We start from the raw sequence: 25321 nt of genomic DNA, 5'->3' as shown, positions 1-25321 counted from the left end.
GTTTTCAGTTTTAACTTCTCTCTCTAATTTTGAAACCGTCCTCAATGTTGGTTCTCATTGAAAAAAATATACGATTAGTTACAACAGAGAATTTCTAATTTACATGGCTGGTTTTATAGAGGCTTTTTAGGCATCCTCGAATAAATTGATGTTTCACTCAATAGAAGTCAATGAAGCAACAGAAGCCAAAAAAAGAAAATTACAAAAAATAGGAACCAGTCAAGTGTAACATTAAGAAGACCTTCAACATACATAATTGCTAGAACGTGATCCATGAAGTGAAAGTGAACATGTATACCAATGGGATCATGAATGGCTTTATAAGTTTGGGATTCATTGCATGCAACCGTCTTGCCATGATAGGAGCATACTGTTTGATTCATGCATTCAAAAAGATTATTAACAAGAATTATGTTATAGTTAAGAAGAGGACTAATTAAGAGGACAAACACACTCTCACGCCCTCACCTTATGTCTCCAGCATTTTAATTCCCTTTTTCTCTCCAAGTCCATGGCCACTACTAGGTCTTAAACAAAACCGCAACGCCCTCACCAAGAACCCTCACTCAGCCTCCACTATTTCAACAAGCAAAACCGCAAGCCACCACCAAACTGTCACATGCAAGTCTCATTCTCATGGTGCTTCTTCATATATAAGGCCCTGTTGCATGCAAGGTTTTTCCCTGGCTGTGTATGGACTAAGACGTCTAATTTCTAGAAATAATATAAGAATCAAAATATAAAAATAGTACAAGGACTAAATACCTTTTCTGATCTTCCTTCTCATCAACCTTCGTGGAGATCCCGAATGTTGATGGCCTTACCCTATCTGATCATGATGATGAGAATGATCTTGAAATTCATTTTGAACCAAATGAGGAGACAACTGTTGATCTCTCCATATGTTTGGTTGGTCGTTTTGCAACAAAAAGAATTGTTCGCACTCATAAAGAAATGATGAAGAGTATCTGGTGTCCTCTGAAAGAGTTACTATAACTGAGATTTAAGTTGTCCTTTTCATATTCCAGTTTAACCATCATGTGGACATCCAAAGGGTGTTGAAGGGGTGGACCGTGGAGTTTCGATAAGCATCTCTTAATCCTTAGGGGTGACTCGATTTTTCATAGATAAATGTAATATCTCTTTCAAAAAGTATTTCCCCATAATGGGAAGAAGGTGAGAGCCCTAATCAAGTGCCTTTGTTTAAAGTTCCGTTCTTGGCCCAAATACATGATTTACCAGTTGGCTTCATGTCGATCCCAAGTTGTTGCTCAGAATATTGGAAACTACATGGGGGAATTTCTTGACTATGATGAGAAGAATAGCAGCAACGCTTAACTGCATTGGTTCTTTGTACTGTATTGTATTCGCCACACACACAGAGATAATTTTTTCTGCTAATTTCATAAAACTATACTAGTAATTAATTAATAGAAAAACGAAATCATGGATTCACTTTTTCCCTAATCATGACAACAGATTATTTTTCTTTTTTAAAGTGGCTGGAGTTGTCTGATGTTTGAATATTGCAATCCAATATGCAAAAGTAAATTATAAATAATCTGTTGTTCTACATTATGTTGGGATCATTTTGTCAGTGTGCAGATAAATGATGTCATCCTGTTCAACCTAGCTAGATGGTACCACACAATTCCAGCCTTCTATAGAAACAAAATAAAATAGAGCAAATTACAATCTCCTCACTTGAGAAATGCTTATATTACACTCTCTTCCCCTCTTATCTTAAATATACCTTCTGATCTGTTTGGTAATTGCCATTGCCATTCTTGTCAATCAAAGTTGCAGCCTATTCTAGCCCATATCAATTCCACTCCATCCAACAGCAGCTAGCTTTGTGCACTGTTGAATTCGCCAGGATTCGTGAATCAATGCTTCCCCACTGAAGTTCTCACTCTGTAAAGTTGTAAACACATTTAATTTCCAAATGGAAGTTTATAATAGTTATATATACATGAATTCAAATAGGAAGATCAATAGTTGATTAGACTTGGGCTATTGTGTGTATAGATAGAAACAACATCACTTATGCAGAGTCAAGCAAATGATTCGATGGAGACATAATGATCACATAAATGCTTTATTTGCATCACACGGGTTGACTACAGATAAATAGGTTAAAAAGTGAAGAAAATAATTAACAGCAAAGATGATGAAAGTGAATTTAAGAAGTGCACTGTAAGGATTAACTACCTCCGTTGATAGTGCCAATTACATTGTCTGTCGACATTTGACGTGCATGGAATGGGAGTTTGTGAGGATGAGGATTGGACGATTCGTATACATATCATCTCAGTAAATATTCAACTTAAAATATACACATTTAAAATATAAATTGTTTGATCTTTGTATTGAACATTCATTCCAAATTTATGGATATGTGCATGTATGAAATTTATTTCCGAAATGATGCCTCGTAGAAAATTTAGCAATACTATTTGTTTGTGCAAGTTATTCTCACGCTTAGCAAAAAAAAATTAATGAACTTATTTTTGAAATAAGTAATTAATTAAGAATATGTCGACTCTTAAATTTTATTACTTTAATAATGTCACAGTTCACTTTAAATCAAATAAGCATGAATTACATTTTATTACTTTAATAATGTCACAGTTCACTCTAAATCAAATAAGCATGAATTACATTTGGTTTACTATGGATTTGAGATATGAAATAATTTTTAAAAATTCAAGTTAAAAAATTAAAAATTTGAAGAAGAAATAATATAAAAAATATTTTTTGAAATGTGACTTTAGGGTTTGAGGGGTAAAAATTTAAAAATTTTGTTTTGTAGATGAAATTCATTTTTTGGTTTATAAGTTTTGGATAGAAACTTAATTTAAAACCTCCTTTAATATCTATAATAATATCATATATTTAACTTGGTTTAAAATAGTTCACATGTAGGCTTAGCTATTAACTTACACACCAATCCGTTTAATAAGTGAGTTATGCATATTGAGTTAAAGAAGACTCACATTCATATTAAGAGACTTATGGTCCACACATAGATAGTAAGCTAACTAAATGAATTTTTTCAACCAAAGATCTTTGACTTTTCTATAGGATCTCAAGTATTTTTATAAATTTTTATTCTTTGAATCGATCATAAAATTAATTTTTTATCTGAAGTTTAATCATACTTAAAGTTCTTCGATTGTCTCTCTCAAAAATATATTTTATGAGAATTAAATTTAGATATTTTTCTACCAACAAATTCAACATGTGTTGTTAATTCAATTACACTCGTTAAGTAATTTTCTTTCAACCTAAACCATTTATTTATATCTATCTATTTATATATATATAAAATATAAATTAAATGACTTGATACCTTTTTAAACATAAGTTGTAAGGCAATATAATTATCAAAAGACAACTATACGAGTTGGTCCACATACAATTGTATCAATTGTTCTCACAAATCAATCATAATTATAATAGCATAAGCATGCACCGAAAGAACAGTTTCTTTGAGCTAGTTTTATGCAAGCCAAGACTCATACAAATCAAAGGATCAAACATTAATTGTGCAATGCACACGCCAATCAGTCCACAGTTGTAGATGATTCATGTTGCGCTTTGTTATCTGTTGAGGAACATATGATTGATCCCGGATTTGTATCCGTCTTATTAAGAAGAATGACTCCAAGTCCTATCTCATTTGTGGGTATGAAGTTGTTCACGTTATCCACCAATACACTCTCTTCTTCTAGTTTGAGGGATGACTCATTATTTGATTGCCTTTCCCATTGATACAAACGCAAAAGCTGCTTATGAAATTTATCCATTGGTGTCATCTGCTTGTACACCACCCGTGACCGTTTCCTTCTCGGAATCTTGTTCCAAAAATCTGAATTTGTCCCACCTAAGCAAATTAAATTCATTAAAGCTTCTAATGATTAGATATAGATATGTATAAAAAGTTTTAATGAAATAGTTACCTAGCTCCTGCAATGTAATTAATTAGTCAATATGAAACAATTACTGACTATAGTTAATAAATGTAGCTTACAAATTTCTATTAATGACCCACATGATGAGCATGGTATGGTAGAGAGGGCAAAGCTATTCTCGTGGATTTCGAGAGTTTGATTTTGGGGAACAAATATGTGACATGAATTTGCATGAAAGTGTGTGTCATTTGATGAGAGAATCGTCTTACTGAAAAGTTTATAAAAAAAAATCTAAATTGACATGAATGTGAAATTTGTCAATAATTACGCCTCTTCCTATAAATACTAATTCATTTTTTTCATATGGTAGTATTGCATGTGTATTGAATCATATATAGAACCCAATCAATCGATGATAGAAATTGAGATGAAAACAGCTACCTGGTCCTCTTTTATATGATGGAAATTAAAATGGGGTTAGTTTATCATTGTTTCCATTTCCTGTCGTAGGTGGAACATTTCTAAAGTTCTTATTTTGTAACCGAAGGACATTCTTGGGGAGTTAATTGAGAAGGTGTCCTTTCAACTTGTATCGTGATCCACAAGGCATTACACAACAATGGTTTATCAGTTGGTCCATTATGCCAAAGAAGAGTAGCTGTTCAAATTATGTTAATTAACTAGGGATGTCAATACAAGGAAGAAAGAAATAGATTCACAAGTGGGTTTATTTTAGAGAAGATTCGGAAGTGCTTAATTAGGAATTAATATGGTATATATCAAATTAAAATAAAAAAGAACTAATAATATGGTGTTTGCTATAATAAAAGTTTTTGATTTATTAGAAATCATTTTTTGTTGTTGTTGAGCTTGTTAGGAATCTAAATTTTTTCCGTGTTTGATCTATTATTTAAATTATAAAAATTTCATGGAAACATTGTATTTCAATACCAAGGTTAATTTCTCCAAAACTTCTTTTTAATTGGAAAGTATTGGAATTGAAGTTTTTGGTTAAAAAATTGATAAAAAAAAGTTTTTTATCATAAAAATATCATATTACTCTTATTATATCATTTAATATGGTAAATAATAAATTAAATATAATTTTTGTTTCTATATTTTTGTTCAATTCACAATTTGGACTATTATTTCAAAGTAGAGATATTTCATCTAATATTTTTAAAAAAAAATTGAAATTTTGATCTAATCCTTAATTTTCCTATATTTATTTCTTTTATTTCTTATATTAATTTTAATTAATGAAATTATTTGTTGATGGTACCTGAAATGAATTAGGTTTAGATATAATAGAAAATATTGGCAAAATTGAACATAAAATAAAATTGTGAATTTTTTAAAATAAAAAATCAAATATCTCTTTTTTTAATCAAAATTGTAATGAAGCTTATGAAAATGTTTGATATAAACTAAATGTGGAAATCTTTCATTCCAACAAACACACGCACGCACACGCACATATTAACATTTTCAAAGAATATTTATGATCGATCAAATAAATATAGTAATCATGTCACTCGTGAACTATAATTGACCTAAACCAGTTTGAGTTGAATATTTTTTGTGTTTGAGTCAAATTCGAATCAATCCATTTAAATTCGTTGAGTTTTAGATTGGATTACGGGTTTTAATATATTGATCCAATCCATTGACCCATTAATTTGTATTACATTATTATTTATTATTTATATATAATATATTTTTAAAATTTAAAAATTAATTACTATTACTATTAGACTTAATAACTAAAAGTGAGATCGTCTCTTCTTTTCTCAGTTCTCACAATTTTACTCAGTTACTCTCATGAAATTAGGGTTTCAACTCCCATCTTCTATCCGTCACACCTTATTGAGTCACAATTCGCAATCACACCTCAACTATGTCGGAACTCGAAAACACACCAAAATAGTAGGACAGAGGTTAATAAAAAATTTAGCTTATAAAAATATTGGATTTCAAATGTGTTAACAAACAAATTTAAATATTTTGGCATGTTAATTCAACCCAAATGATTTACAAGTAGATTGGTTTAAGTTGAATTTTAATTTATTTTTTGAAAAATTAATTCAAACCAACACGTTTAAATTTGATTGGATTGAATAACGAGTTTAACCAAACTCAACCCAAATTGACCCATATACATCCCTATAAGATTCATGATTTACAAAAATTAAGAAATCATGAATTTCCGGAGATAAAAAAAATTCTTCTACCAACTCGCCCTAAATTCTAAACAACTTCTAAAAAAATATTGTACACGTATCTTTTAATTTCAATAAATTTAAAACATATAAAATAAATAAAATGGACATTATTTATTCAAATAAAATTAAAATAAATTAAAACTAGGGTAAATAAAAATTTTAATAATAAAAAATTGCAGTAAAAATTAATAATAAAATATTTAAGAGTATAAATAAATGAGATTTGAAAGAGAAAGAAAAAGAGTTTTTTTTTTTTACAATTAAACTTGAGTTTATTAAAATTCAATATGATAGTAAATTAGTCGTAGGTGTCGGAAATTACTCGTTTATACAGTAACAGTTCTAGCTTATATTTTTTAATATATATAAGAGAAAAAAAAAAGTCTTTGTTAATATTTTTTTCTATAAAAATTTATAAGTGATAATGATCAATCATATTATTAATGGAAATTTCATTAATATTTTCTTTGTCATTCTCTTTATGTTAAAATATTAATAATGACTTTATTTTTCTTAAATTGACTCTCTAATTTCTAAGTTATTTTGTATATTTATCAATTTCTTTGGAAATAATTTATTTTTATGTTAATATTTATTATATTGAGCAAAACATTTATGTTGAGCAAATCCCAAAATTTATTATATTACATTTTTATTAATACTTTTTTATAAATATAAAAACGCAAACATTTATGTTAATTATTTATTATATTGAGCAAAACATTTCTGTTGAGCAAATCCCAAAATTTATTATATTACATTTTTATTAATACTTTTAGTAAATATATAATTTTAAGATCTGTAAGATAAGATAACCGTTCCAACTCTTCTAGTATTTAATTAATAAAGTTATTATATTTTTGTACATGTTGGCTTTCTTCTATCTTACCTTTATTTATGTATTTTTTTACATCATTTCTCATATCTACCATTTTCTTTTTCTATCTATCTTTCTTTTCACACATACACATAAAAGTCTCTATCAATTTTATTAATAATTAATCTTTATTGAAAATTTGACTAATCACTAATTTAATGAATTTTTTTCTTCCTATCACAATTTTTATTAACAAGACTTGAACTCAACGCATTAAAAAAAATCTAAATTCTATTTTAATTGAATAAATGACATGTTTATATATTCACACACAAAAAATAACATGTTTATACACTCCAAAATCATTTTAGAGGGGTAGGATTAACTTTTTTCAACTTAATATTTTTTTTAAATCCCTTTTATTTTCAATTTTTTTAAGAGAAACAATGTATTTACCCATTCATCACTTGATTTGATTGAGAAAATATTTTAAAATATGATATAAAATAAAATCTAACAAAATTCTCAACAACCACAGAAAGAGATAGAGGACTTACAATTAATTTTGTAATGAAAACATGGACCTTTCTTCACCATGAGTGACTGCTTTGTTCTCCAACTAAAACAACTAATGGGAAGAAATATGTTAGAAGACTATCTTCATAACCTAAAAACAATTAAGGTGATAGAAAAATGATATATTATTAGAATAGCATTCCAAGGTAACAGTGATTGAGCAAGTAAGTAGTAACACTTAAGTCAATGATAATTACATGAATACATAAAATTCAAAAAGAAAAATCATACACTGTGTTTCTCCTTGCAATGCTTCTTTACTTTACTCTTTTGCTTTCTCCCTCTTTTTGTCTTTCTTTCTCTCCCACTTCAAATGTATAATTTGTATCCAAATTGTTATGTGGCTCTATATTTTTTTTTTCAAAATAGACAAGTATCAATAATTTACCTTATTTGGAAAAACTTTCTTTTATATCTTGTGAAATTTGGTAAGTGTGTATTGAAAAATTAGATACATAAAAAAAAACTGTTTTATTAAATTTGACGGTTTTTATTAGATTAAACAACCTTTAAAAAACATAGCGCTAAACAGTAAGAATGGATTTTTTTCGTAAAATCTGACTAATAAGCACGTGATATTTTCAATTAATCAAAGAAAAATGAATAAGAAAGAAATTTCATTCACCAGTGCAAAAAGGGATTTAACAGCGGGTTAATTTCTGATTTTACATTGTTTGTTAAATAATCGAATGTAAAAAAAACATGATGATAATTTTATATTGACAGAACAATCAAATTTTTATTGATAGACAAGAAAATAAAACAATAATATTTTTATAACTTATCAAAAAAGAACACTAAAGTTTTTATATTGTTTGTAATTTAATTGAGGTAAAAAAATTAATTTTATATTAATAAAAATTATAACCAATATAAAAAAATATTTTACATCAATTATATCCCTTTTCTCTTGCTTCATTTTTCACTTCCACACTCCAACCAAACAAATTCAGACTCCATCTCCAAAGAACTCTCTCCCTCCTCCCTGACCTCGTGTGGACATGCTAGCTAGCTTTATATTTAGACATGTTTTAGGATTAAAAACTAACACTTATCAATTGCCACAAATAAAGTTTTAACTATTTACTTTTTTTTATTGGTTATGCTTTGAAAGCAGAGACTCTTTTCCAAGAAATTTTTAGGTTCTATTAACACAATTCTTTCAACACATAACAAAAGAAAAATATTTCAACAATTTGCCCAACATATATCTCTCCTGTTCTTTAATGTAAATTTTACTACATCCGTCTTTAAATATAACACTTTTTAACTAATTTAGTTGATTTAATTAATAGTACTAATTAATATTAGGAGTATTAATTTTTTAACATTGTCCTTAAAACTATTAGGTTTATCATCACACTTTTTACTTATTTATTTTTCACCTAATTAATTAATATATATCGGTCATTTCCTTTAATTCTTATAAGAGAAAAAAATAAATTATTCTATTAATTTAGTAGTTATAACCTGTGCGATGGCACGGGTATGTTATTGTATTTTAAAATTTTGAAGTTATTGTTTTAATTTATCATATTTTATTAATATATTATTTATTTATTTATGTATTTTCAATTATACGTACTATGACTTTATAAGATTACCATATTGATATTAAAACTATGTAAAAAATTCTTATTGATAAATGAAGGAAGAAAACAAAAAGGGAGAAAATATTTAATTTCACTAAATACGTTTAAATTATCTTACACTTATTAATATTAAAAAAAGAAAGGTATACAAGTGGGAGCAACTCTTTCTCCTTTTATCCATTATGGCAAAGGTACAATGTAGATAAAACAATATCATAAAAACTAGCAAGCAAAAGCTACAAAAACAAATACATTGTATAAGTAAGATTGTGATAACTAAACTCATTATATACCAATTGAAGACAAAAACACAAAAATCTTAATATGATAATATTTATTGTAAAATAATTAAAGATAGTTTAGTAAAATATTAATTAATACAAAGACAATTTGAGAAATACAAAATTTTTGGTAATAATACAGATCACTTGTGAGTGTGATCAGAACAAAAAAAGGGCTTGAAATTAGGTTTAACAGAGACATTACTTTTCTTGAAGGATGCACCATAAGTCGTCTTGTGAAAGTCGACAAAACAAAACAAGAAGAGAAGCATAAAAAATGACATTGAAGGTCCAAAACCAGGAAGATGGAGTAGAACTGCATGATCTGAGCTTTAATGACGAGTTTCTTCCACTTTGATGCATGGGAGAGGGTGAGAGGAGACGAGTTGTTGTAGAGGGCTAAGATGGTCTAAGAGAGGAGGGCTAAGTGGTGAGGATATTTGAGTAAATTTAACATAAATAAATAAATAAAAGGAATACATATTTAATAATCGGCTTAGTCTCACTTTTAATCCATAATATTTGACAATTATCTTATTTTAATATATTAAGTTTTAAAATTTTTATTATGATTATTTATATTCTTCAAATGTATCTTTTTTTTTTAATTTTATGTTAGAAATATTAGTATTCTATTAAATTTTAAAATAATTTAATATTACTTTTTTATCTATTATATTTTTTTAATTGTTTTAGTTTAATATATTATATTTTAAAAAATTTATTCTTATTTTTTATATTTTCACGATTTATCATTTTTGTCATTTTTTAAATTTTGTTAGAAATATTAAGGTCCATCAATGTTTTAAATTTGAAGATATATAATGATGACTAAATATGATTATTATTTTATAAAAATTAAGAAAAATAGATTTAAAACTAATAACAACAATAATGTTAACTTTCATATTTTATTACTATTATTTAACTTTAATAATTCCAATTCATCATCAGTTATTTTTAATCACAATAAATAAAGACTTTGTTTCCTTTGGTCGCTCCAGCTCTCAGCGTGAACGTAGAAAGACCGCTACCCTGTTCCCATTTCCATCTCCACCACAATTTCCTTACATTGACGGAATTGTCCGCTTTGGATCTGTAAGCTCAAAATACAATACAGTCCATTTCAAAAACCCCAAAAATGATAATTTAGAAATTAAAATCATTGGTTCTAAGTTCATATTTTCTCCTTTACATTTTAAGAAAAATGGAATAAAACACAAATGCACCAAAAATTAAATTGAAATATAACATTTTCTTCTTCTTTTTTTTTAAAAAAATGATATAACACACTATTAAGCATATGACTCATGAATTGGAGGATAAATTAGATAAAATACATTCAAAATTGAATAAATATAACAAGACTTATAATCATATTAAAATTGATTGATTTTACTAAGATAATCAAACATAGAAAATTTTAGTCAAAATCAAATTTGATCCCGCTCACAGTACTCTACTTTGATCTTAAATCTGATCCAAAACACACATATTAACGGATTAAAAGTTGCATCCCTTGAATGGTAAGGAAAAAGGAAAGAAAATAAAGATGACAGGTAATGTAAGGCATTATTATCTTGTAATAATCCTTTAACAAGGAGGAGGAAAAAAAAAACATTGTCATTGAATTCCAATGAATATTTTTTTTCTCTTGTCTTACAGAAGATAAAGTATGCTACCAATGAAATGGACGAGGAATTCATGAGTCCTTATTAAGAGTGCGTTTCTTAGCATAACTCTTGAGATGAAAATCAACAAAGAGGGCCAAGAGAGAGGCATTAAAAACCGCATTGAAGCACCAGCCCCAAATCCCGGAGCATCCGGATCCGGAGAAGTGGTAGTGGAGCATGAGACCCGAAATTGCGAAGCTGAAGACGAACTGGATGATCTGGCAGTCGGTGACGGCGCGCTTCCAGGAGGGGCGGATGCCGAGGGCGCTGAGGAAGTAGTAACCGTACATGATGACGTGGACGGAGGCATTGGTGAGGAGCGCGACGGGGAAGAGGGATTGGGAGGTTTGGAGCCAGAGGTAGCACATGAGGAGGACGGTGGCGTGGTGGTAGACGTGGAGGAAGGAGAGGCGTCGGAAGGAGCGGGAGAGGACGATGAAGAGCGTGTCGAGGAATTCGAGGATTTTGGAGAGGTAGAAGATGTAGGCCCAGAAGAAGAGGGGCCCGGTGGGATTGGTGTGGGGTGGGAAGCAGACGGCCCAGCGGAGGTGAGGGGTGTGGATGAGGAGGGTGAGGGAGCAGCCCAGGAGCATGAGGAGGGAGAGGAGGAGGAGGAGGAGGTTGTGGAGGGCGGTGATGGGCTTCAGGAGGCGGTGTGGGAAGGGTGGGAGAGGGAGGAGGGTGAGGAGGAGGGTGAGGGAGAGGTAGCTGAGGATGGAGAGACTAAGGAAGAGAGGGGAGGAGAAAGGGGTGTGAGGAGGCTTCCATGAGAACTTCTGGATGCTGGGATGGTATACCAGCCACCATTCCAGTGCTGACATCAAACTCATTCTCGATAGATGGATATTAAATTCATTCCCCAAAGCATCATAAAAACTACCCCATATCTCTTGCCCAATTTTGTCTCTACCTAATCTCCAGCCATGAGAGAATATAGCTATTGGTCGAGATTTTTGTTGGACAGAACTTCCCTGGAACCGTGTTGTTCAATTTAAATTAGGATAAGGAATCGTAAATTCGTAATTAATAAAGATGAAAGAAAATGTGGAAATATTGTCTAAAAAGGTGTCTGATTCTATCTTTCGAAATGCTTCTCTCATTTCTCATTTATATACAAATATATGACCAAATTTTTTAATGCATCTATCAGACTGATTTTTAATTGTTTTATTGATATATGTTCTCACTGCCAAGAACAATAGACAAGAATAAACAGACTCGAGATAAAAGAGTATAAGAACTATACGCGACTCTCGATTAAGGTTTATATGGACGTGGGTGTTTCGACCAATAGGTAAAAGAAAAAAAAAATACTTGCTCTACTTTATTTAAAAGATTCAAAATATATACTAGTACAGAATCAGATAGCAAAACACAAAAGGATCAATATAAGAATTCCTAACAAAATTTAAAAACAAAACCCTCAATGTGATGAAAAATCTTGGTCCACTAATTACCCCCCGGACTTGGTGAAGCAGCCAGTAAACCACAAATGACCCTCCAGAAGAAGCAAACGGCAAAATTGGACTATGACCACGTTTACATCAGAAGATACTAAGCAGAACCCGCTGCAACCTTCTTCCGAACAATCCTTTTCCGGCGAGATTTAGGAGCTGAAGATTCTGAACCAGACCCGTCTGCATTCCTTTGTTTGATGCCTAGGAGTCCAAGCCCAGAAACAACCGCATTCTTTGATATAAACCATTTTGAGGATGACTTTTCTACATTCTCAGAAGTCCTGTTATAAACTTTCAAGAGGTCATCCGACTGAGCCAGTGGATCTGCCTCAACTCCAAGCCAGGCACGCTTAGAGGTCTCTCCTAATTGAACGTTCAAGACCCTGCATAAAATTCAGAATAAACACTAAAAAAACAGCTTCTATAAAATGTTTTCTTCCCCTACCATATAAAACTATTGGTAACTTTTGCTAAAACAAATTCGACATTGTTGATGAACAACTCATTTGATCGGGAAAAAAGCACCACCTGAATGCTGTGCTGAAGAACAAGGCAACTCCAATGACGTCAAAATGGGTCATCATTGCTCTATCAAACCCACATAACAGTTGATATCTCAGGTTAGCATAAATTCCAAGAAAAGCACCATAACCAAGAGCATTACTGCTCACACTTGGGACTGTCACAGATAATCTGCAGACAATTCAGGAACAACATATGCAAAGATAAAATTAATATAGCACTCATAATTTAACCAACCATGGGTAAAACTATAGTATTAAACAATTAAATGAATTGAATGCTATTGAACATAAGTTGGGTTTCAACCCTGCTTACCTCCCCTCCTTTTTACTAGCCAAAGAGTTTGACAACGCACCCTGTACTGCACCAGCACTCAAACCAACCATGCACAACTCAGCAGCCTTGAACAAAAAGCATTGAATTCTCTTTTGCAAGTCAAATTCCCGAAGTGGATAGCTCTTTTCAAATATATTGTTTGGAAGCTTCTGCAATGTATTTTGTAAGTCAAACCGAAAAGTGTTCCCATATGATCGACAAGGAGCAAGGGACCACACGACTAGTGCATTGCATGCTGCTGCTGTCATCACGTTCATGAGTGCAAGATCCCACTCCTGCTTTATCCTATAGTCAAATTGAAGTTAACAATTAGTACTCTAATTCATCATTAAGAACACCAGACAAACTTCCAAATCATTTTAAATACATAACACACCTGTCTTTCCGAGTTTTTATCTCCCACCACAATGAGCAACCTACTGTTGCAGCCTCCTCCAATAGAAACCTATATAAGAATGCAGGATCTGCAAGCAACCTGCACAATAAAAGATGTATATATGAGATAGTAGTATATACAAATACACTCCAGAAAGAAAGTTAAAAGCTCAATAGATTTGATGGGGCATGAGGGGGGAAGAAAAAAAAAACAATAGAGCACTCTACTAGGTGCAAAAGTACTTGTTCAATTCATTAAACTCAGTCTCTCTAAAATAAAATTATTATTAATCAGGACCAAAACTGCATTAGGTTCAAAATGACTGTCTCTATGTATAGACCAACAAACTCCGATTCAAATTGAAATCTACCTAATTACCAGAATTAAAATAAAATCCCTAAAGACAAAAATAAAATTAAAATCCTAATGATTCAGAAGAAAAAATATGAGGGTAAATGTGAGGCGGCATTAGATTCTAAATTTTCTTATATTAGAATAAAATAATTTAAGACAACCAAGACATAATTGAAATTACCTGCCAATGAAAGACCTTGATAGTGCTTGAGGCAGAGTTCGGGAAATAAACCTACTGGTGGTTGGCCTGGCATTGATTGCAAGAAATTTTACCATTTGAGCTGAGCTAACCAACCCCTAAAAGCAAAAAATTCAGTCAGTACCCTATGCTTAACAGCCTAAACAAGTAAAAATAACCTAAAAAACATGGTACCATTTCATAAGCTTGCCGAAGCCCAGCAGGCAAATCCATCATAGTCTTTTGCCACTCATTTAACACAGCATCCACAAATTTTCGGTCAAATAGCTTCAACAAATACAGAATGAATTTCATTTCTTTAGGAAACATCAAATTAAAGCCATAAAAAAGTTGTACGTTTGATAAAGGGGTAAAAAAAACTTATTCTTGTATAAAATGAATAAATAATATTTCTAACCTCTTCAAAAAGTATCCGTCTCCTAAACAAGCCCCCCTCATCTCCCTCATCACCATCATCGAAGTCATCAAAGTAATCGTCATCGTCCCCATCATCATCACCTCCATCACCACCACCATGATTGATTTTCTTTCCGATATCTCCCCCACCTCCCCCAATGTCTAGCTGCAAACAAAAGCATGAAAATGAATTTCCAAATAGGCAAATACTAACAACAAGTGAAGTCAGCTACATGGGCTACACGATGCCATTGGGCAAACTTAAAAAATTATATTTTCAGGAACATTATGGAATTTCCATATACTAATTTGCTAATAAAAACAGAAATGAAAAGGCACCACCCACCCAGTACACACATAGGTCTCATGCAAAGAATACTGAAATCTAGATACAGAATTAAAACCGAACATTGTTTTATTATGCATTGATAAGTTTAGAAGGAAACCCTAGGGGAAATGTTAATGTTACCTCGGGGCTAGACCTTGTTTGCTTTTGCGACATATCGAGTTTGGATTTCTCCAAGGTAACGGCACCGAAGGCACCATACTGGCCGCCCTTCATGGAAATGGAAGGGAGGTGGGAAGCGACGGGCGCGTTAAAGCAACGCTCCAAGTGAACGGTGGAGTCAGTTTCGACGTGGGCGGTGATTTTGAAGTCTGTGGAGGAATAGGATCGCAGGCGAAAGAGGACAACACAGCGGCTGCGACGGAGCGCGGGAAGCATGGGAATGGGGTTAGGGGACGAATTGAACCCCACACCCACATGGTTAACCTTGAATTGAGACAGTGCCGGAAGCATGATTGAATTGAATGGGAAAAAAACCCTAATCTAATAGGAAGAGGAATTTCTTCTTCTATGAACAAAATGCTTTCATGACTTTGATTGTAGTGCGCGCGAGAGAGAGAGAGAGAGAGGAGCGAAGGGGAGGTGGCTGAGAGGCGATGAAATGAACAAGAGGAGAGTAGATAAACGAAACGACAACCCAATCCAAAACCCAATTCTATTTTCTAACCCACTGAGTTCACTCGCCACTCGCCCGCCTTCACCCTCCCTTGATCATTGGCCACAAATTTTCTTATACTTGTAATCTTTCAAATAATTTCACTTTTTTTATTTTGTACCACACTAATTAGAATCTTAGTTTCCTTATTTTCTCCTTAAATTTTTTTTTATCTCCCACAAGCTTGGAAGCTTAACTATACTTAAAGAAAGCTGTAAGTATATCCTAAAAATATTATTCTCTCCGATCAAATATAAGTTATTTTTCATTCCTCATAAATTCAATTATACAGATTAAATAATTTCATCTTACAAATCTTCACCTAAACAAAACAAATAGTTCATATTTTAAACCAATATTTTGACAGTTTAGAATAGTTAGTTTTATTTTAATTGATAAAAGATAATTATTATTTGTGACTATGAAAGTATAATTCTTTTAAAAATATATTTAGAATTGATTTGTTTTCAGAAAACAAAATCATGAGTTGTTAATATTGAAAAAATTGAATACTTTAATTTTTTTAACTCGAATCTATTCAAAATCATTTTAATTATAATATTATGGCAATTTGTTTAAGTTTATTTTAAGCCTTTAATAATTTTTTTAAAAGTTTAAACAAATTGATACTATATTATATCTTTTATGATATTTTTTATATTTTCAAACAAATCTTATTTTATAAATTAAATGTCCGAATTATTACAAATTTAAAAAATCTTTCGTGCTTCCTTATAGGAATATGTTACTGATTTGAATTACAAAATAGGACATTAATGTTATACGTTAGAAACTTGAACATTAGAAAGAAAAAAAAAAGATAAATTAGAAAATGTAGCATTTTATTGATTGAATTGAACTCATTAACGAAGATTAATCTATTTTTTTTATAAAACAAAGGTTAATCTTTACATATACTTACGAATAATGGAGCACATCTTGATCTATGGTAGACTTGTTTTTTAGTTACACTAAGATAGAATATTATTTTCTATGAGAAGCCTTGGACCATGTTTAATTTATTTCTCATCTTATAAATTATAAATTAAATGTTCGAATTATTACAAATTTAAAAAATCTTCGTGCGTTATAGGAATATGTTACTATTTTGAATTACAAAATAGGACATTAATGTTATAAGTTGGAAACTTGAACATTAAAAAATGTAACATTTTATTGATTAAACTCATTAACAAAGATTATTAATCTCTACACACACTTATGAATAATGGATCACATCTTGACCCATAGTAAAATTATTTTATTGCCACACTAAGATGATAGAATATTATTCTCTATGAGAAGGCTTGTACTGTATTTAATTTATTTCTCACCTTATAAGTTCCGTCAATGCATTGTATTATGTAAGCATTTAATATACATTATTATTATGGTAAAATTCTTACTGACTTGAGTGTTATAGTAATTTTGAATATACATATTCATTCTCCACAATGTATCGTCCTTGTTAGAGAGACTACCAAATGAAAAAAAAAAAAAAAAATCTCATACCTTTGTTACTCATATATAGATTTCCATTCAACACCATTAGACCTTAACCAAATCAATAATCAATCTTAAACTCATCTACTTAGTCCGTCTAAGATTTACTTGCTGACTGAAGAAAGAAAAAATAAAGAAAAAATTGTGAATTCAAATATTTTTCTTTAATATTTTGATAAAACTAACGTTTATCAATAAAAAAAAGTACCTCAAACACATCAATTTAGTACAATTTTAAACAAATAAAAAAAAATTAGTCCCTTTCATAGTAAGCATAGTCGTACATTTAAATATTCTTACTTTTATGAATTAAGGGTTATTTAGATGTGCCATAATTGTGTTTTTTTTAAAGGCCATTAAAGAGAGGGATAGTGCTCCTTTTTAAAAAGGATAATTAAATTATTTTATTTATTTTTTCTTTTCTTTACCTTTTAATATAATCAAACAATTAAAAATAAATAAAGTCATTTTATTTTATTTTCCTAATTCTATTATTCTAAATAGTATTTTTTTTCTATTTCAAATTCTTTTATATTTTCTTTCTTTACTATTTATTTCCTTTCAATTTCATCTCCTATAGAAATGAAGTGATAGTATCTCTGCCTAAATTCGTTACACGTACGTACTTAACAATAAGTAATTGAATTAACTTTTTTAAGTTTAAAAGTTATTTTAAAATCAGAGATAAAATAAAAAAGGTTTTTAAATTTAAAATTAAAGTTATTTGATAATTTTTACAAGTTTATTTTTTTTACCAATAAATTCTCATACAATTATCAAATACGCAAGTCTCTTGAAAATAATTATTAATTTGGAGTTTATCTTCTTACATCTTATGCAGTCATTTTTTTTCTTACATCTTATGATTAAAAAACATTAAAAACTTTTAAAATTAAAAACTATTTGATCAAATTCTTTCTTTAAAAAATATTTTTAAAAAACTAAAACAAGTTAAATCAAATTAATACTTCCTTACTTTGCATCTAGGTCTGCTCATCAAGAAAATTAAGCTTGGTGTTATCCATTAAAATAAGGTATATTGTATCACATAGAAACCTTCAAGGAAACCAAAATTGCTGCATGTGAGTAACTTGCCATTATCATTCAAGCATCCTTTTTGCCTTGTGAAGAGGAGAAAGAGTTTACGAAGAAAAGCAAGAAAGCATGTCATGCATGCATTAGATGATTAACCAAAAAAGCAGAGATCAATATCAATATATAGCAACATAGGCAAAGGAATCCCTTTCTTGTGGCTCCAATCCAAGACCATCATATCCCTCTCATGAAAACAACCACATACAAATAGTTCCACGTTCTATCTATCTTAATTCCTTCTTCCTCCAAACACAACAACCTTTTCATCATCTCAAATTCTCAATCCACGTATGTCTCTGACAGGCCGTCCTCGTGTTGTTGCTAACGGGGTTCGAAGAACGAGAACTTTCCACTATTTATGGTGCATATATTGCCAGAGAACCGTCAGAATACCCTTTACAAACAATGATGATGGTTTTACTTCTACGTGCCCCTATTGCTTCCACCAACTGCGTTATGAGCTTGATATCTCAAGGCCAAGGCTTCTCATGAACGTGCCGAATAACTTAGAGCCTTCACCTGCTACTCAACTATTGCATAACTTGGCTCTCATTCTTGATCCACCTCTTAGGAGGCAAAACAACCATTTGATCAACACAATCCCACATTGGGAAACAGAAAATTATGAAGATGGTTCAAATTCATCAAATCCTCATCAGGCTTGGATTACACTCCGATTTCCAAGGCCAACTCGTGTACCTAGGCCTATTTCCAATGACACTGATGATCATGATGACACCCTTTTTGAGAACAATGCACTATTAGATGACTTCATTGATGGGGTGATTCAGAACAATAATAATAGACCAGGGCCACCTCCAGCAGCATCTTCAGCCATTGCAGCATTGCCAATGGTCAAGCTGACACAAACACATTTGGCAAGTGACCCCAATTGCCCAATTTGCAAAGATGAATTTTTGCTTGACATGGAAGCTAGAGAGTTGCCATGCAAGCATTTCTACCATTCTGACTGCATCATCCCTTGGCTGCGCATGCACAACACTTGCCCTGTGTGTCGCTATGAGCTACAAGGTGTTACTAGTGCTAATAATGCTAATTACTACCGTTTACAAAATGATGATGAAAATGCTGCAAGCAGCTTGGTCTGGATTTGGAACCAACTGGCTTCGTTCTGGCCTATCCGTTCTGTTCTAGATTGGGCACTGTCCTACTTTAATTTCCAAGAAAATCATGTTCGTGGTCGTAGAGGTAATGTCAAAATCTAAGGCTAAAACAATGTTTCATTTATAATCTTAAGGCTTAAAACATTGTTTATTTTTAGTCTTTATAAAAAAATGAAAGTTTACGGTACGGAAAAATATTACATTTCCGAGATCAGGTTGTTCCAGTAAATTTCAACGTGACACATAATCATATGTTTTGATTTAAGTAAAAGGATTAATAATATATTATACAGATGATTGGTCAGGGGCTACAAAATCTCAGACAGTATAATAATTTGTTGTTACCTTAGTTGGAAGTTTTAAAGGCTGACAAAGGTGTCACATATGAACCTGCAGGTAGCTCTTGGTGGCGAGCATTGTTAGTTATATAGCTTCATCAGTGAGATCTATCATACTCATGAAACCTGGTTTATCATATTAGAATTATTCCACTTGGTTAATATTAAGCAGGTAAAATTTCAAGAACACGGATGGAATTGATACTCAAGATTTCGAAGGCTACTTCTGGTGCATGTGCCCACAAGTTATTATCATGATTGAAAAAACATTATTTCTTGGTGAAGAACTACATTTCAAAATGAGATCTTCACTTGTGTCCTGATCGATTTTTATTTATTCTTTACTCTCCCTCTCTCTTATCTATATAAATACATAGCTTTTTACTTTCTGTGCCCATAAATCTCTTGAATGTGAATGTTTGCGGTAATTCCTTTGCTAATATGAAGATACCCCATATTTCTTTGGGGCATTTATGCAAATTATGATTTCAATAAAATTATGCAGCCAAGATAAAAGGCAAAAAGAAAAAATCCATCATATAATTTGTGAGTATGCATATGAAAAACTACACTGCGCATTTTATGCCGCGCATAAATATTTATTAGATTGTTTTCTATATTGTATGAAATGAAATGATAAGATCATTCATGCATATAGGGCATATATCCCCACGTTTTTTAGGTTTTTTTTTTTCCGTTGGATATTATTTGCTTGTAAAGTTTATTTATTTGAAAACTTCTCACAAAAATGTAAGCAAAACTCTATGGTTTGTAAGTAAACCTTTATTAAATTCAGGAAATACAAGTTAGTTTAAGGGCAAAGGAAGTAGAAAAAGTTTACAGGAATTTTTTCTAACAAAAGCTAAGAATACTAACTTCTAACATTTATGGGTATTTTTTTATTAAAATCTTAAGTAGAAAAAAAAATAAAGGAAAAAAAGAGAAGAAAATGGCACAAGTAAACATAAATACTCGAGTCTTCTCTGTGGAAAAGTTGTTGTGTGTAAGTGTGAAGAGAAGAGAATGGTAGTAGGATTGAATGTGCCTCAGCCATTTCTGTCACCAGTTTGCAAGACGGCACCTTACCCACTTGATCTCATCGCCACCGCCGCGTCCCTCCACTTCGGCCACCTTCTCCGCCGCCGCGCGACCCACCATCTCCGCCTTGGGGTTCTTCTTCACTCCTGTTTCAAGGTCCCTTTTCAATTTTCATTTGTCTATTCCACTTAATTGCAAAATTTGGAACTTAGGTTTGGTTCACATTTTCAAGTTATTTTTCTTTTCCTCATTTATCTTATGGGAACTGATTGAAATGGAGGTCACAAGTACCATGTCGTTTAAAAAGGGTTTATTATTTTGTAGAATTTCGCTTGTTATGATCATGTGACGTAGTTGATCTTCTTGTTACTGGATTCATGCTACTTTGAATACTGATTGATGATGGGAATATGAAATAGGTTATGGTGTTTAAGATGTGTACTCAATTTTTTATCACTTGTTTGAACTTGCTCCATTCTGGTTGATGAGGCTTTCTCTTGTGGCTTGTCAGTCTTCTTTTTTATATTTTTTGGTTTGTATGAATTTGGATATTGTAATGGTCTGAACTCAAGGAGTAGAGGAAGATCAACAAAGGTTGGTCCAGTTGGTAAAGAACACACTCATATTCCAAAAGGAGGTGGGTTCGATTGCCGCTGTGGATGTAAGGAACTTGTTGGTGGGTAATCTATAAGCACCTTTGTAAGTGCTCTTTGAGACTTGAAGTCTGTCCTGGCCCTGGCCCTGGTGAGTCCCAAGACCCAACTCACCCAAACTTTTCTTAACCCAAGAAAAAAAAAGAAAGATCAACAATAATGGATGCATAGAGGATTCCGGTGAGAATTCCGGCAAGCAGCAGCTGTCTCCAACGAGGTACGGAGCGGAACCTGCAATCACCTACACAAGCACTCTGATGCTAAAGCCAGAGAGTGTATAAGATGTGTCAAAATAAAACTTAGATTACCTGTAGGCATGAAATGCCTTATATGTTAGTAGTTTGGCAAGTGAAGCAGCCATGTATACATGTGGGCCTCAGGCCATGTGACAAGCCCAGAAAGGGGTCCACAACTGTTAATGTTGCATAGAATAAGTAATGTTGACTTAAGATATAAAGCGATCTTTAAATATTACCTCCATAATGATCAGAATTTGGTTTTTAACTGAGCCTAATGACATCGTGTGATTCATGTAGTCAACTTCACCTAGTAGAATAAGGTTGTTGTGTTGTATGAATTTGAGCATGGGGTCTCTTCTTTTGATGTTGCGGTAGTATTCCCTGACTCCGTTGTCCCCTTTGCTGAACAGAAACTCGCTCCTTTAACTCACATTTTTAGATTGAACGATAAGTGGTGTCAAAGATGCTTTCAACTCAATGGGTTGAACTATCTTCAACTGTCAACCGGTGATTTGACTTCCTCATGGTCAACTAGTTTCTCTTTCTTTAATGGGGGAGGAGATGGAGGCCGCCGCTATGGAAAGGCTGGGATGTCCAACTCCAAGATGTCTGGAAAAGATCCATTTAATGGAAGGAAATGGACAGAAATTCTCCTTGCTGCCAATGTTTTGTGAGTAAATTAGCATACCATGTTTATGACTTGGATGTCTGCATTTTGCTGTAAGCCTGTAAAGTGTACAGTCGTTTTTGGTTCTTTATGTTGCTGTTTCTACTTTTACTAGCTGATGTTTTTGCAAATTTATATACAACTTGGTAAGATGGCTTATTATTTACTAATTACATGCACAGATTTTATATTGCACAACTTGCAACCCAAGGCAAGCTATTATTGTGGGGAGCAAAGGTAACTTTGGAATTAAGAATCTGAATACATGTCCGAAATGTTGTGGAGTCTTTACTTGTATACTCTGTATGTTAACAGATAAATAGTCTAATTGACAAAGGACAACTTTGGAGACTTGCCACGTCTTCCTTTTTGCATGCCAACATCGGACACCTTTTGGTCGGATTCTAGTTAATTGTTTGAAGTTTGTTTTGTTATGCCTGGTTTGCTTAGATCTTAAATTACTACAAATTCTCTGCAGGTAAATTGTTATTCCTTGAACTCAGTTGGTCCTACTGTGGAGAGCTTCAGTGGCCCTCGGAGATTTCTTGCAGTTTACTTTATCTCTGCAATTGCAAGTAACTGCTCCTATTCTCTCTACCATAGCCAATGATATTGCTTACCTCCAAGTATTGTAATTCCATAATTTTTAGAAAATCAGGTTCTGCTACGAGTTATTGGTTCTGCAGAATGCCTGCTGTAGGTGCATCAGGAGCAATTTTTGGACTAGTAAGTTATTTCATTATTTTATTTGTCACTAATTTGCCCTACCATCTGCCTTATGTGTGTGCTTATTGCTATACTTATATTTACATATATGACCTAAAATGAAACTAAAAGGTAGGCAATCCAATTTGTAGTTTTGACTGAATTTACATGCTTAGTTCTGAACGTGGATGTCCCTTTCATAATATCTCCCTCTTTATTTCCAAGAACCTTCAACTCTATCTCCACCTTAAAAGGTTAGGGTAAAATAATATAGTTGACAACTTGACACAATGGGATGATTATTGAAGAAGCTGAAGGGAGCACCCTTCTGGCCTTCTAGCCCTTTATTCTCCTTCCCCTGAACCCTTTTTCTTATTTATTTTTTTCACAACACCCATCTCTCCCAAATGCTTATCTTGATTTGAAAATGGCCATATAGAGAAGGTAGAAAACTGGCATGTTACTCTTTTCTATATTATCTTTTATTTCTGATGAGCTATAATGATTCAGGTTGGATCAGTTGCCGTATTTGTATTAAGGCACAAAGACCTTGTGGGAGGTGGTAAAAAAGATTTACAACACATAGCCCAAGTAATTGCCCTCAATATGGTAAGTGTCTTCATTCCTTGTGTTAGCAGAACTGAAAGCTTTCTAGTGTCTCCAAACTATAGGAGATTTAGACAGTTCTCAGGTGAATGATGTTATTTCTTCTAATGCCCTTTGGATTGAGTTATTGCTAGGGTTCCCTTAGTTAAGGTTCTCTGATCACTTCTGATTCTGCTAAATTGTTGCTTTTACATTTCTTCTTAATTAACCAGGAAGGAACAGAGTTTTTGCCAGAATTTGTTGTACAAATCTGCCTGTATATTGATGTGTTATATGTTTCAGTAGGCAATGTGTGTTGGGGAAGAGTGTTGTTGTGCATGCAATGTTATGCAGGGAACTTTTTCTGCTTTTAACTTATATCACCACTCTGTGACTGACTGGTAGAAGAGCTACTGTTGCCATGGCCTACTTTTATCGTTCTTGTGTTATAAATTGTAATGATGGCAAGCATTTCTCGTGCAGGTTATTGGGCTATTATCCACTGGGATTGACAACTGGGGACATGTAAGTATAATATTGCTTTATTTATATCTCACATTTTGTAATTCTTTCTTCAATTAAAACTTAAAGAGACAATCTTTTGCAAGTTAACGAGTGTATCAGTAGTTAATTTTTTTTAAGGAACTCAGATTTCATGTGCTTAGTTCCTTTGTTTGGCAACAGTTATTGAATATACAAACGTAGGGTATACTCCATTCACTTGCAAAAACCTGGCATGACCACTGATGGTTCTAAATTTCGGTTCATAACGGAATATGTTCATCAGTGGTATTATTATATTCCTTGTATTACTATCTTATTTAGTAAGTAGTTCAATTTCAATAACTAAACCATCTTAACCTGTGCTACTTTCTTTTCTATTGCTAGCACTTCCTTTAACATAATATATTTCAGTTAGGAGGGTTGGTTGGTGGAGTTGCTGCATCATGGTTTATTGGACCGGCATGGAAACATGAATCCACATCAAGTGATGGAAGAAGACTTTTCATTGACACTGCACCAATGTATAAACTCTTCAAGATTAAAAGAGTACCTAAGCAATGGAAATAGAAACATTTCATTATGTATGGAATGGAACTCATAACTAATCATTGCTCGTTGTTTATTGGTAAAATGATTCACTGCTGTGAGCTTCTCTTAAAATACTTAAGATTGTGGGGTTGTAGTACAAGTACCTGACACGTCTGAATTATTTTGTATACTTTAATAACCTTCACACTGGGACATTGTATTTATAAATTGTATTTGTGTAATTGGTATCCTTCATTTTCCCTCTTAGATTGTGGTTTACGTTGCCATTTCAACTGTTTCACTCTGAATTGGAAGTTGGAGTTAGGAGGCTCATCCTCGTTAGTGGCCGAAGAAATGGCACATCGGTCATGATGTTGTCATGTTGACAAAGTTATTTTTCTTTTTTGTCTTCTTCCGGTTATTGGTTTGCTATAACATTTTTTTTTACAGCTATAACATTTTTAATACCTTATTGTTAATGCCTTATCTAAATGTATGTTATTTTTTTTCAAACAAAATTAAACTCCCGTATTACCTCATTTCATAATATTGTGCCAAGTGAAAATTCTTAATTTTATTTTTTCATGTCGCTATTTTACTACTATAAATCTAAAGAGTTTTTTATC

General features: G+C 32.0%; 4 protein-coding genes across 5 annotated transcripts; 2 read left to right on the top strand and 2 right to left on the bottom strand.

Annotated features, from left to right (window-relative positions):
• Positions 1 to 10897: 10897 nt before the first annotated feature.
• LOC100806377 (elongation of fatty acids protein A) lies at positions 10898 to 12154 on the bottom strand. The gene has a single exon (XM_003531535.5). The coding sequence runs from the start codon at positions 11903 to 11905 to the stop codon at positions 11105 to 11107; it is 801 nt and encodes a 266-aa protein (XP_003531583.2). The 5' UTR covers positions 11906 to 12154; the 3' UTR covers positions 10898 to 11104.
• A 221-nt stretch (positions 12155 to 12375) lies between these two features.
• On the bottom strand, positions 12376 to 15765 carry LOC100805854 (protein RETICULATA-RELATED 1, chloroplastic). Its single transcript, XM_003531534.5, has 8 exons — positions 15185 to 15765; positions 14717 to 14881; positions 14494 to 14586; positions 14302 to 14417; positions 13767 to 13865; positions 13370 to 13675; positions 13061 to 13225; positions 12376 to 12915 (listed from the first exon to the last, which is right to left on the bottom strand). The coding sequence occupies exons 1-8, from the start codon at positions 15512 to 15514 to the stop codon at positions 12630 to 12632; spliced, it is 1560 nt and encodes a 519-aa protein (XP_003531582.1). The 5' UTR covers positions 15515 to 15765; the 3' UTR covers positions 12376 to 12629.
• Positions 15766 to 18465: 2700 nt separating this feature from the next.
• LOC100793656 (E3 ubiquitin-protein ligase RING1) lies at positions 18466 to 20587 on the top strand. The gene is made up of 2 exons (XM_003532934.5): positions 18466 to 19523; positions 19835 to 20587. The coding sequence occupies exons 1-2, from the start codon at positions 18605 to 18607 to the stop codon at positions 19867 to 19869; spliced, it is 954 nt and encodes a 317-aa protein (XP_003532982.2). The 5' UTR covers positions 18466 to 18604; the 3' UTR covers positions 19870 to 20587.
• On the top strand, positions 20461 to 25141 carry LOC100805315 (rhomboid-like protease 2-like). Of its 2 annotated transcripts, NM_001255734.3 has the most exons (9): positions 20461 to 20970; positions 22117 to 22376; positions 22556 to 22610; positions 22689 to 22769; positions 22852 to 22948; positions 23032 to 23099; positions 23589 to 23687; positions 24147 to 24188; positions 24579 to 25141. In NM_001255734.3, exons 1-9 carry the CDS (start codon positions 20800 to 20802, stop codon positions 24732 to 24734), a joined length of 1029 nt encoding a protein of 342 aa, NP_001242663.2. In that variant the 5' UTR covers positions 20461 to 20799; the 3' UTR covers positions 24735 to 25141. The 2 variants fall into 2 exon arrangements, with proteins under 2 accessions (NP_001242663.2, XP_006584592.1); XM_006584529.3 differs by lacking the exon at positions 22117 to 22376 and having other exon boundaries at positions 20736 to 20970; positions 24579 to 24937.
• Positions 25142 to 25321: the final 180 nt, after the last annotated feature.

Source organism: Glycine max, chromosome 8, assembly GCF_000004515.6.
Source record: "Glycine max cultivar Williams 82 chromosome 8, Glycine_max_v4.0, whole genome shotgun sequence".
NCBI classification, from domain to species: Eukaryota; Viridiplantae; Streptophyta; class Magnoliopsida; order Fabales; family Fabaceae; genus Glycine; species Glycine max.
The sequence above is the reverse complement of the archived record's forward strand: the minus strand, read 5'-3'. Positions and strand labels throughout refer to the sequence as shown.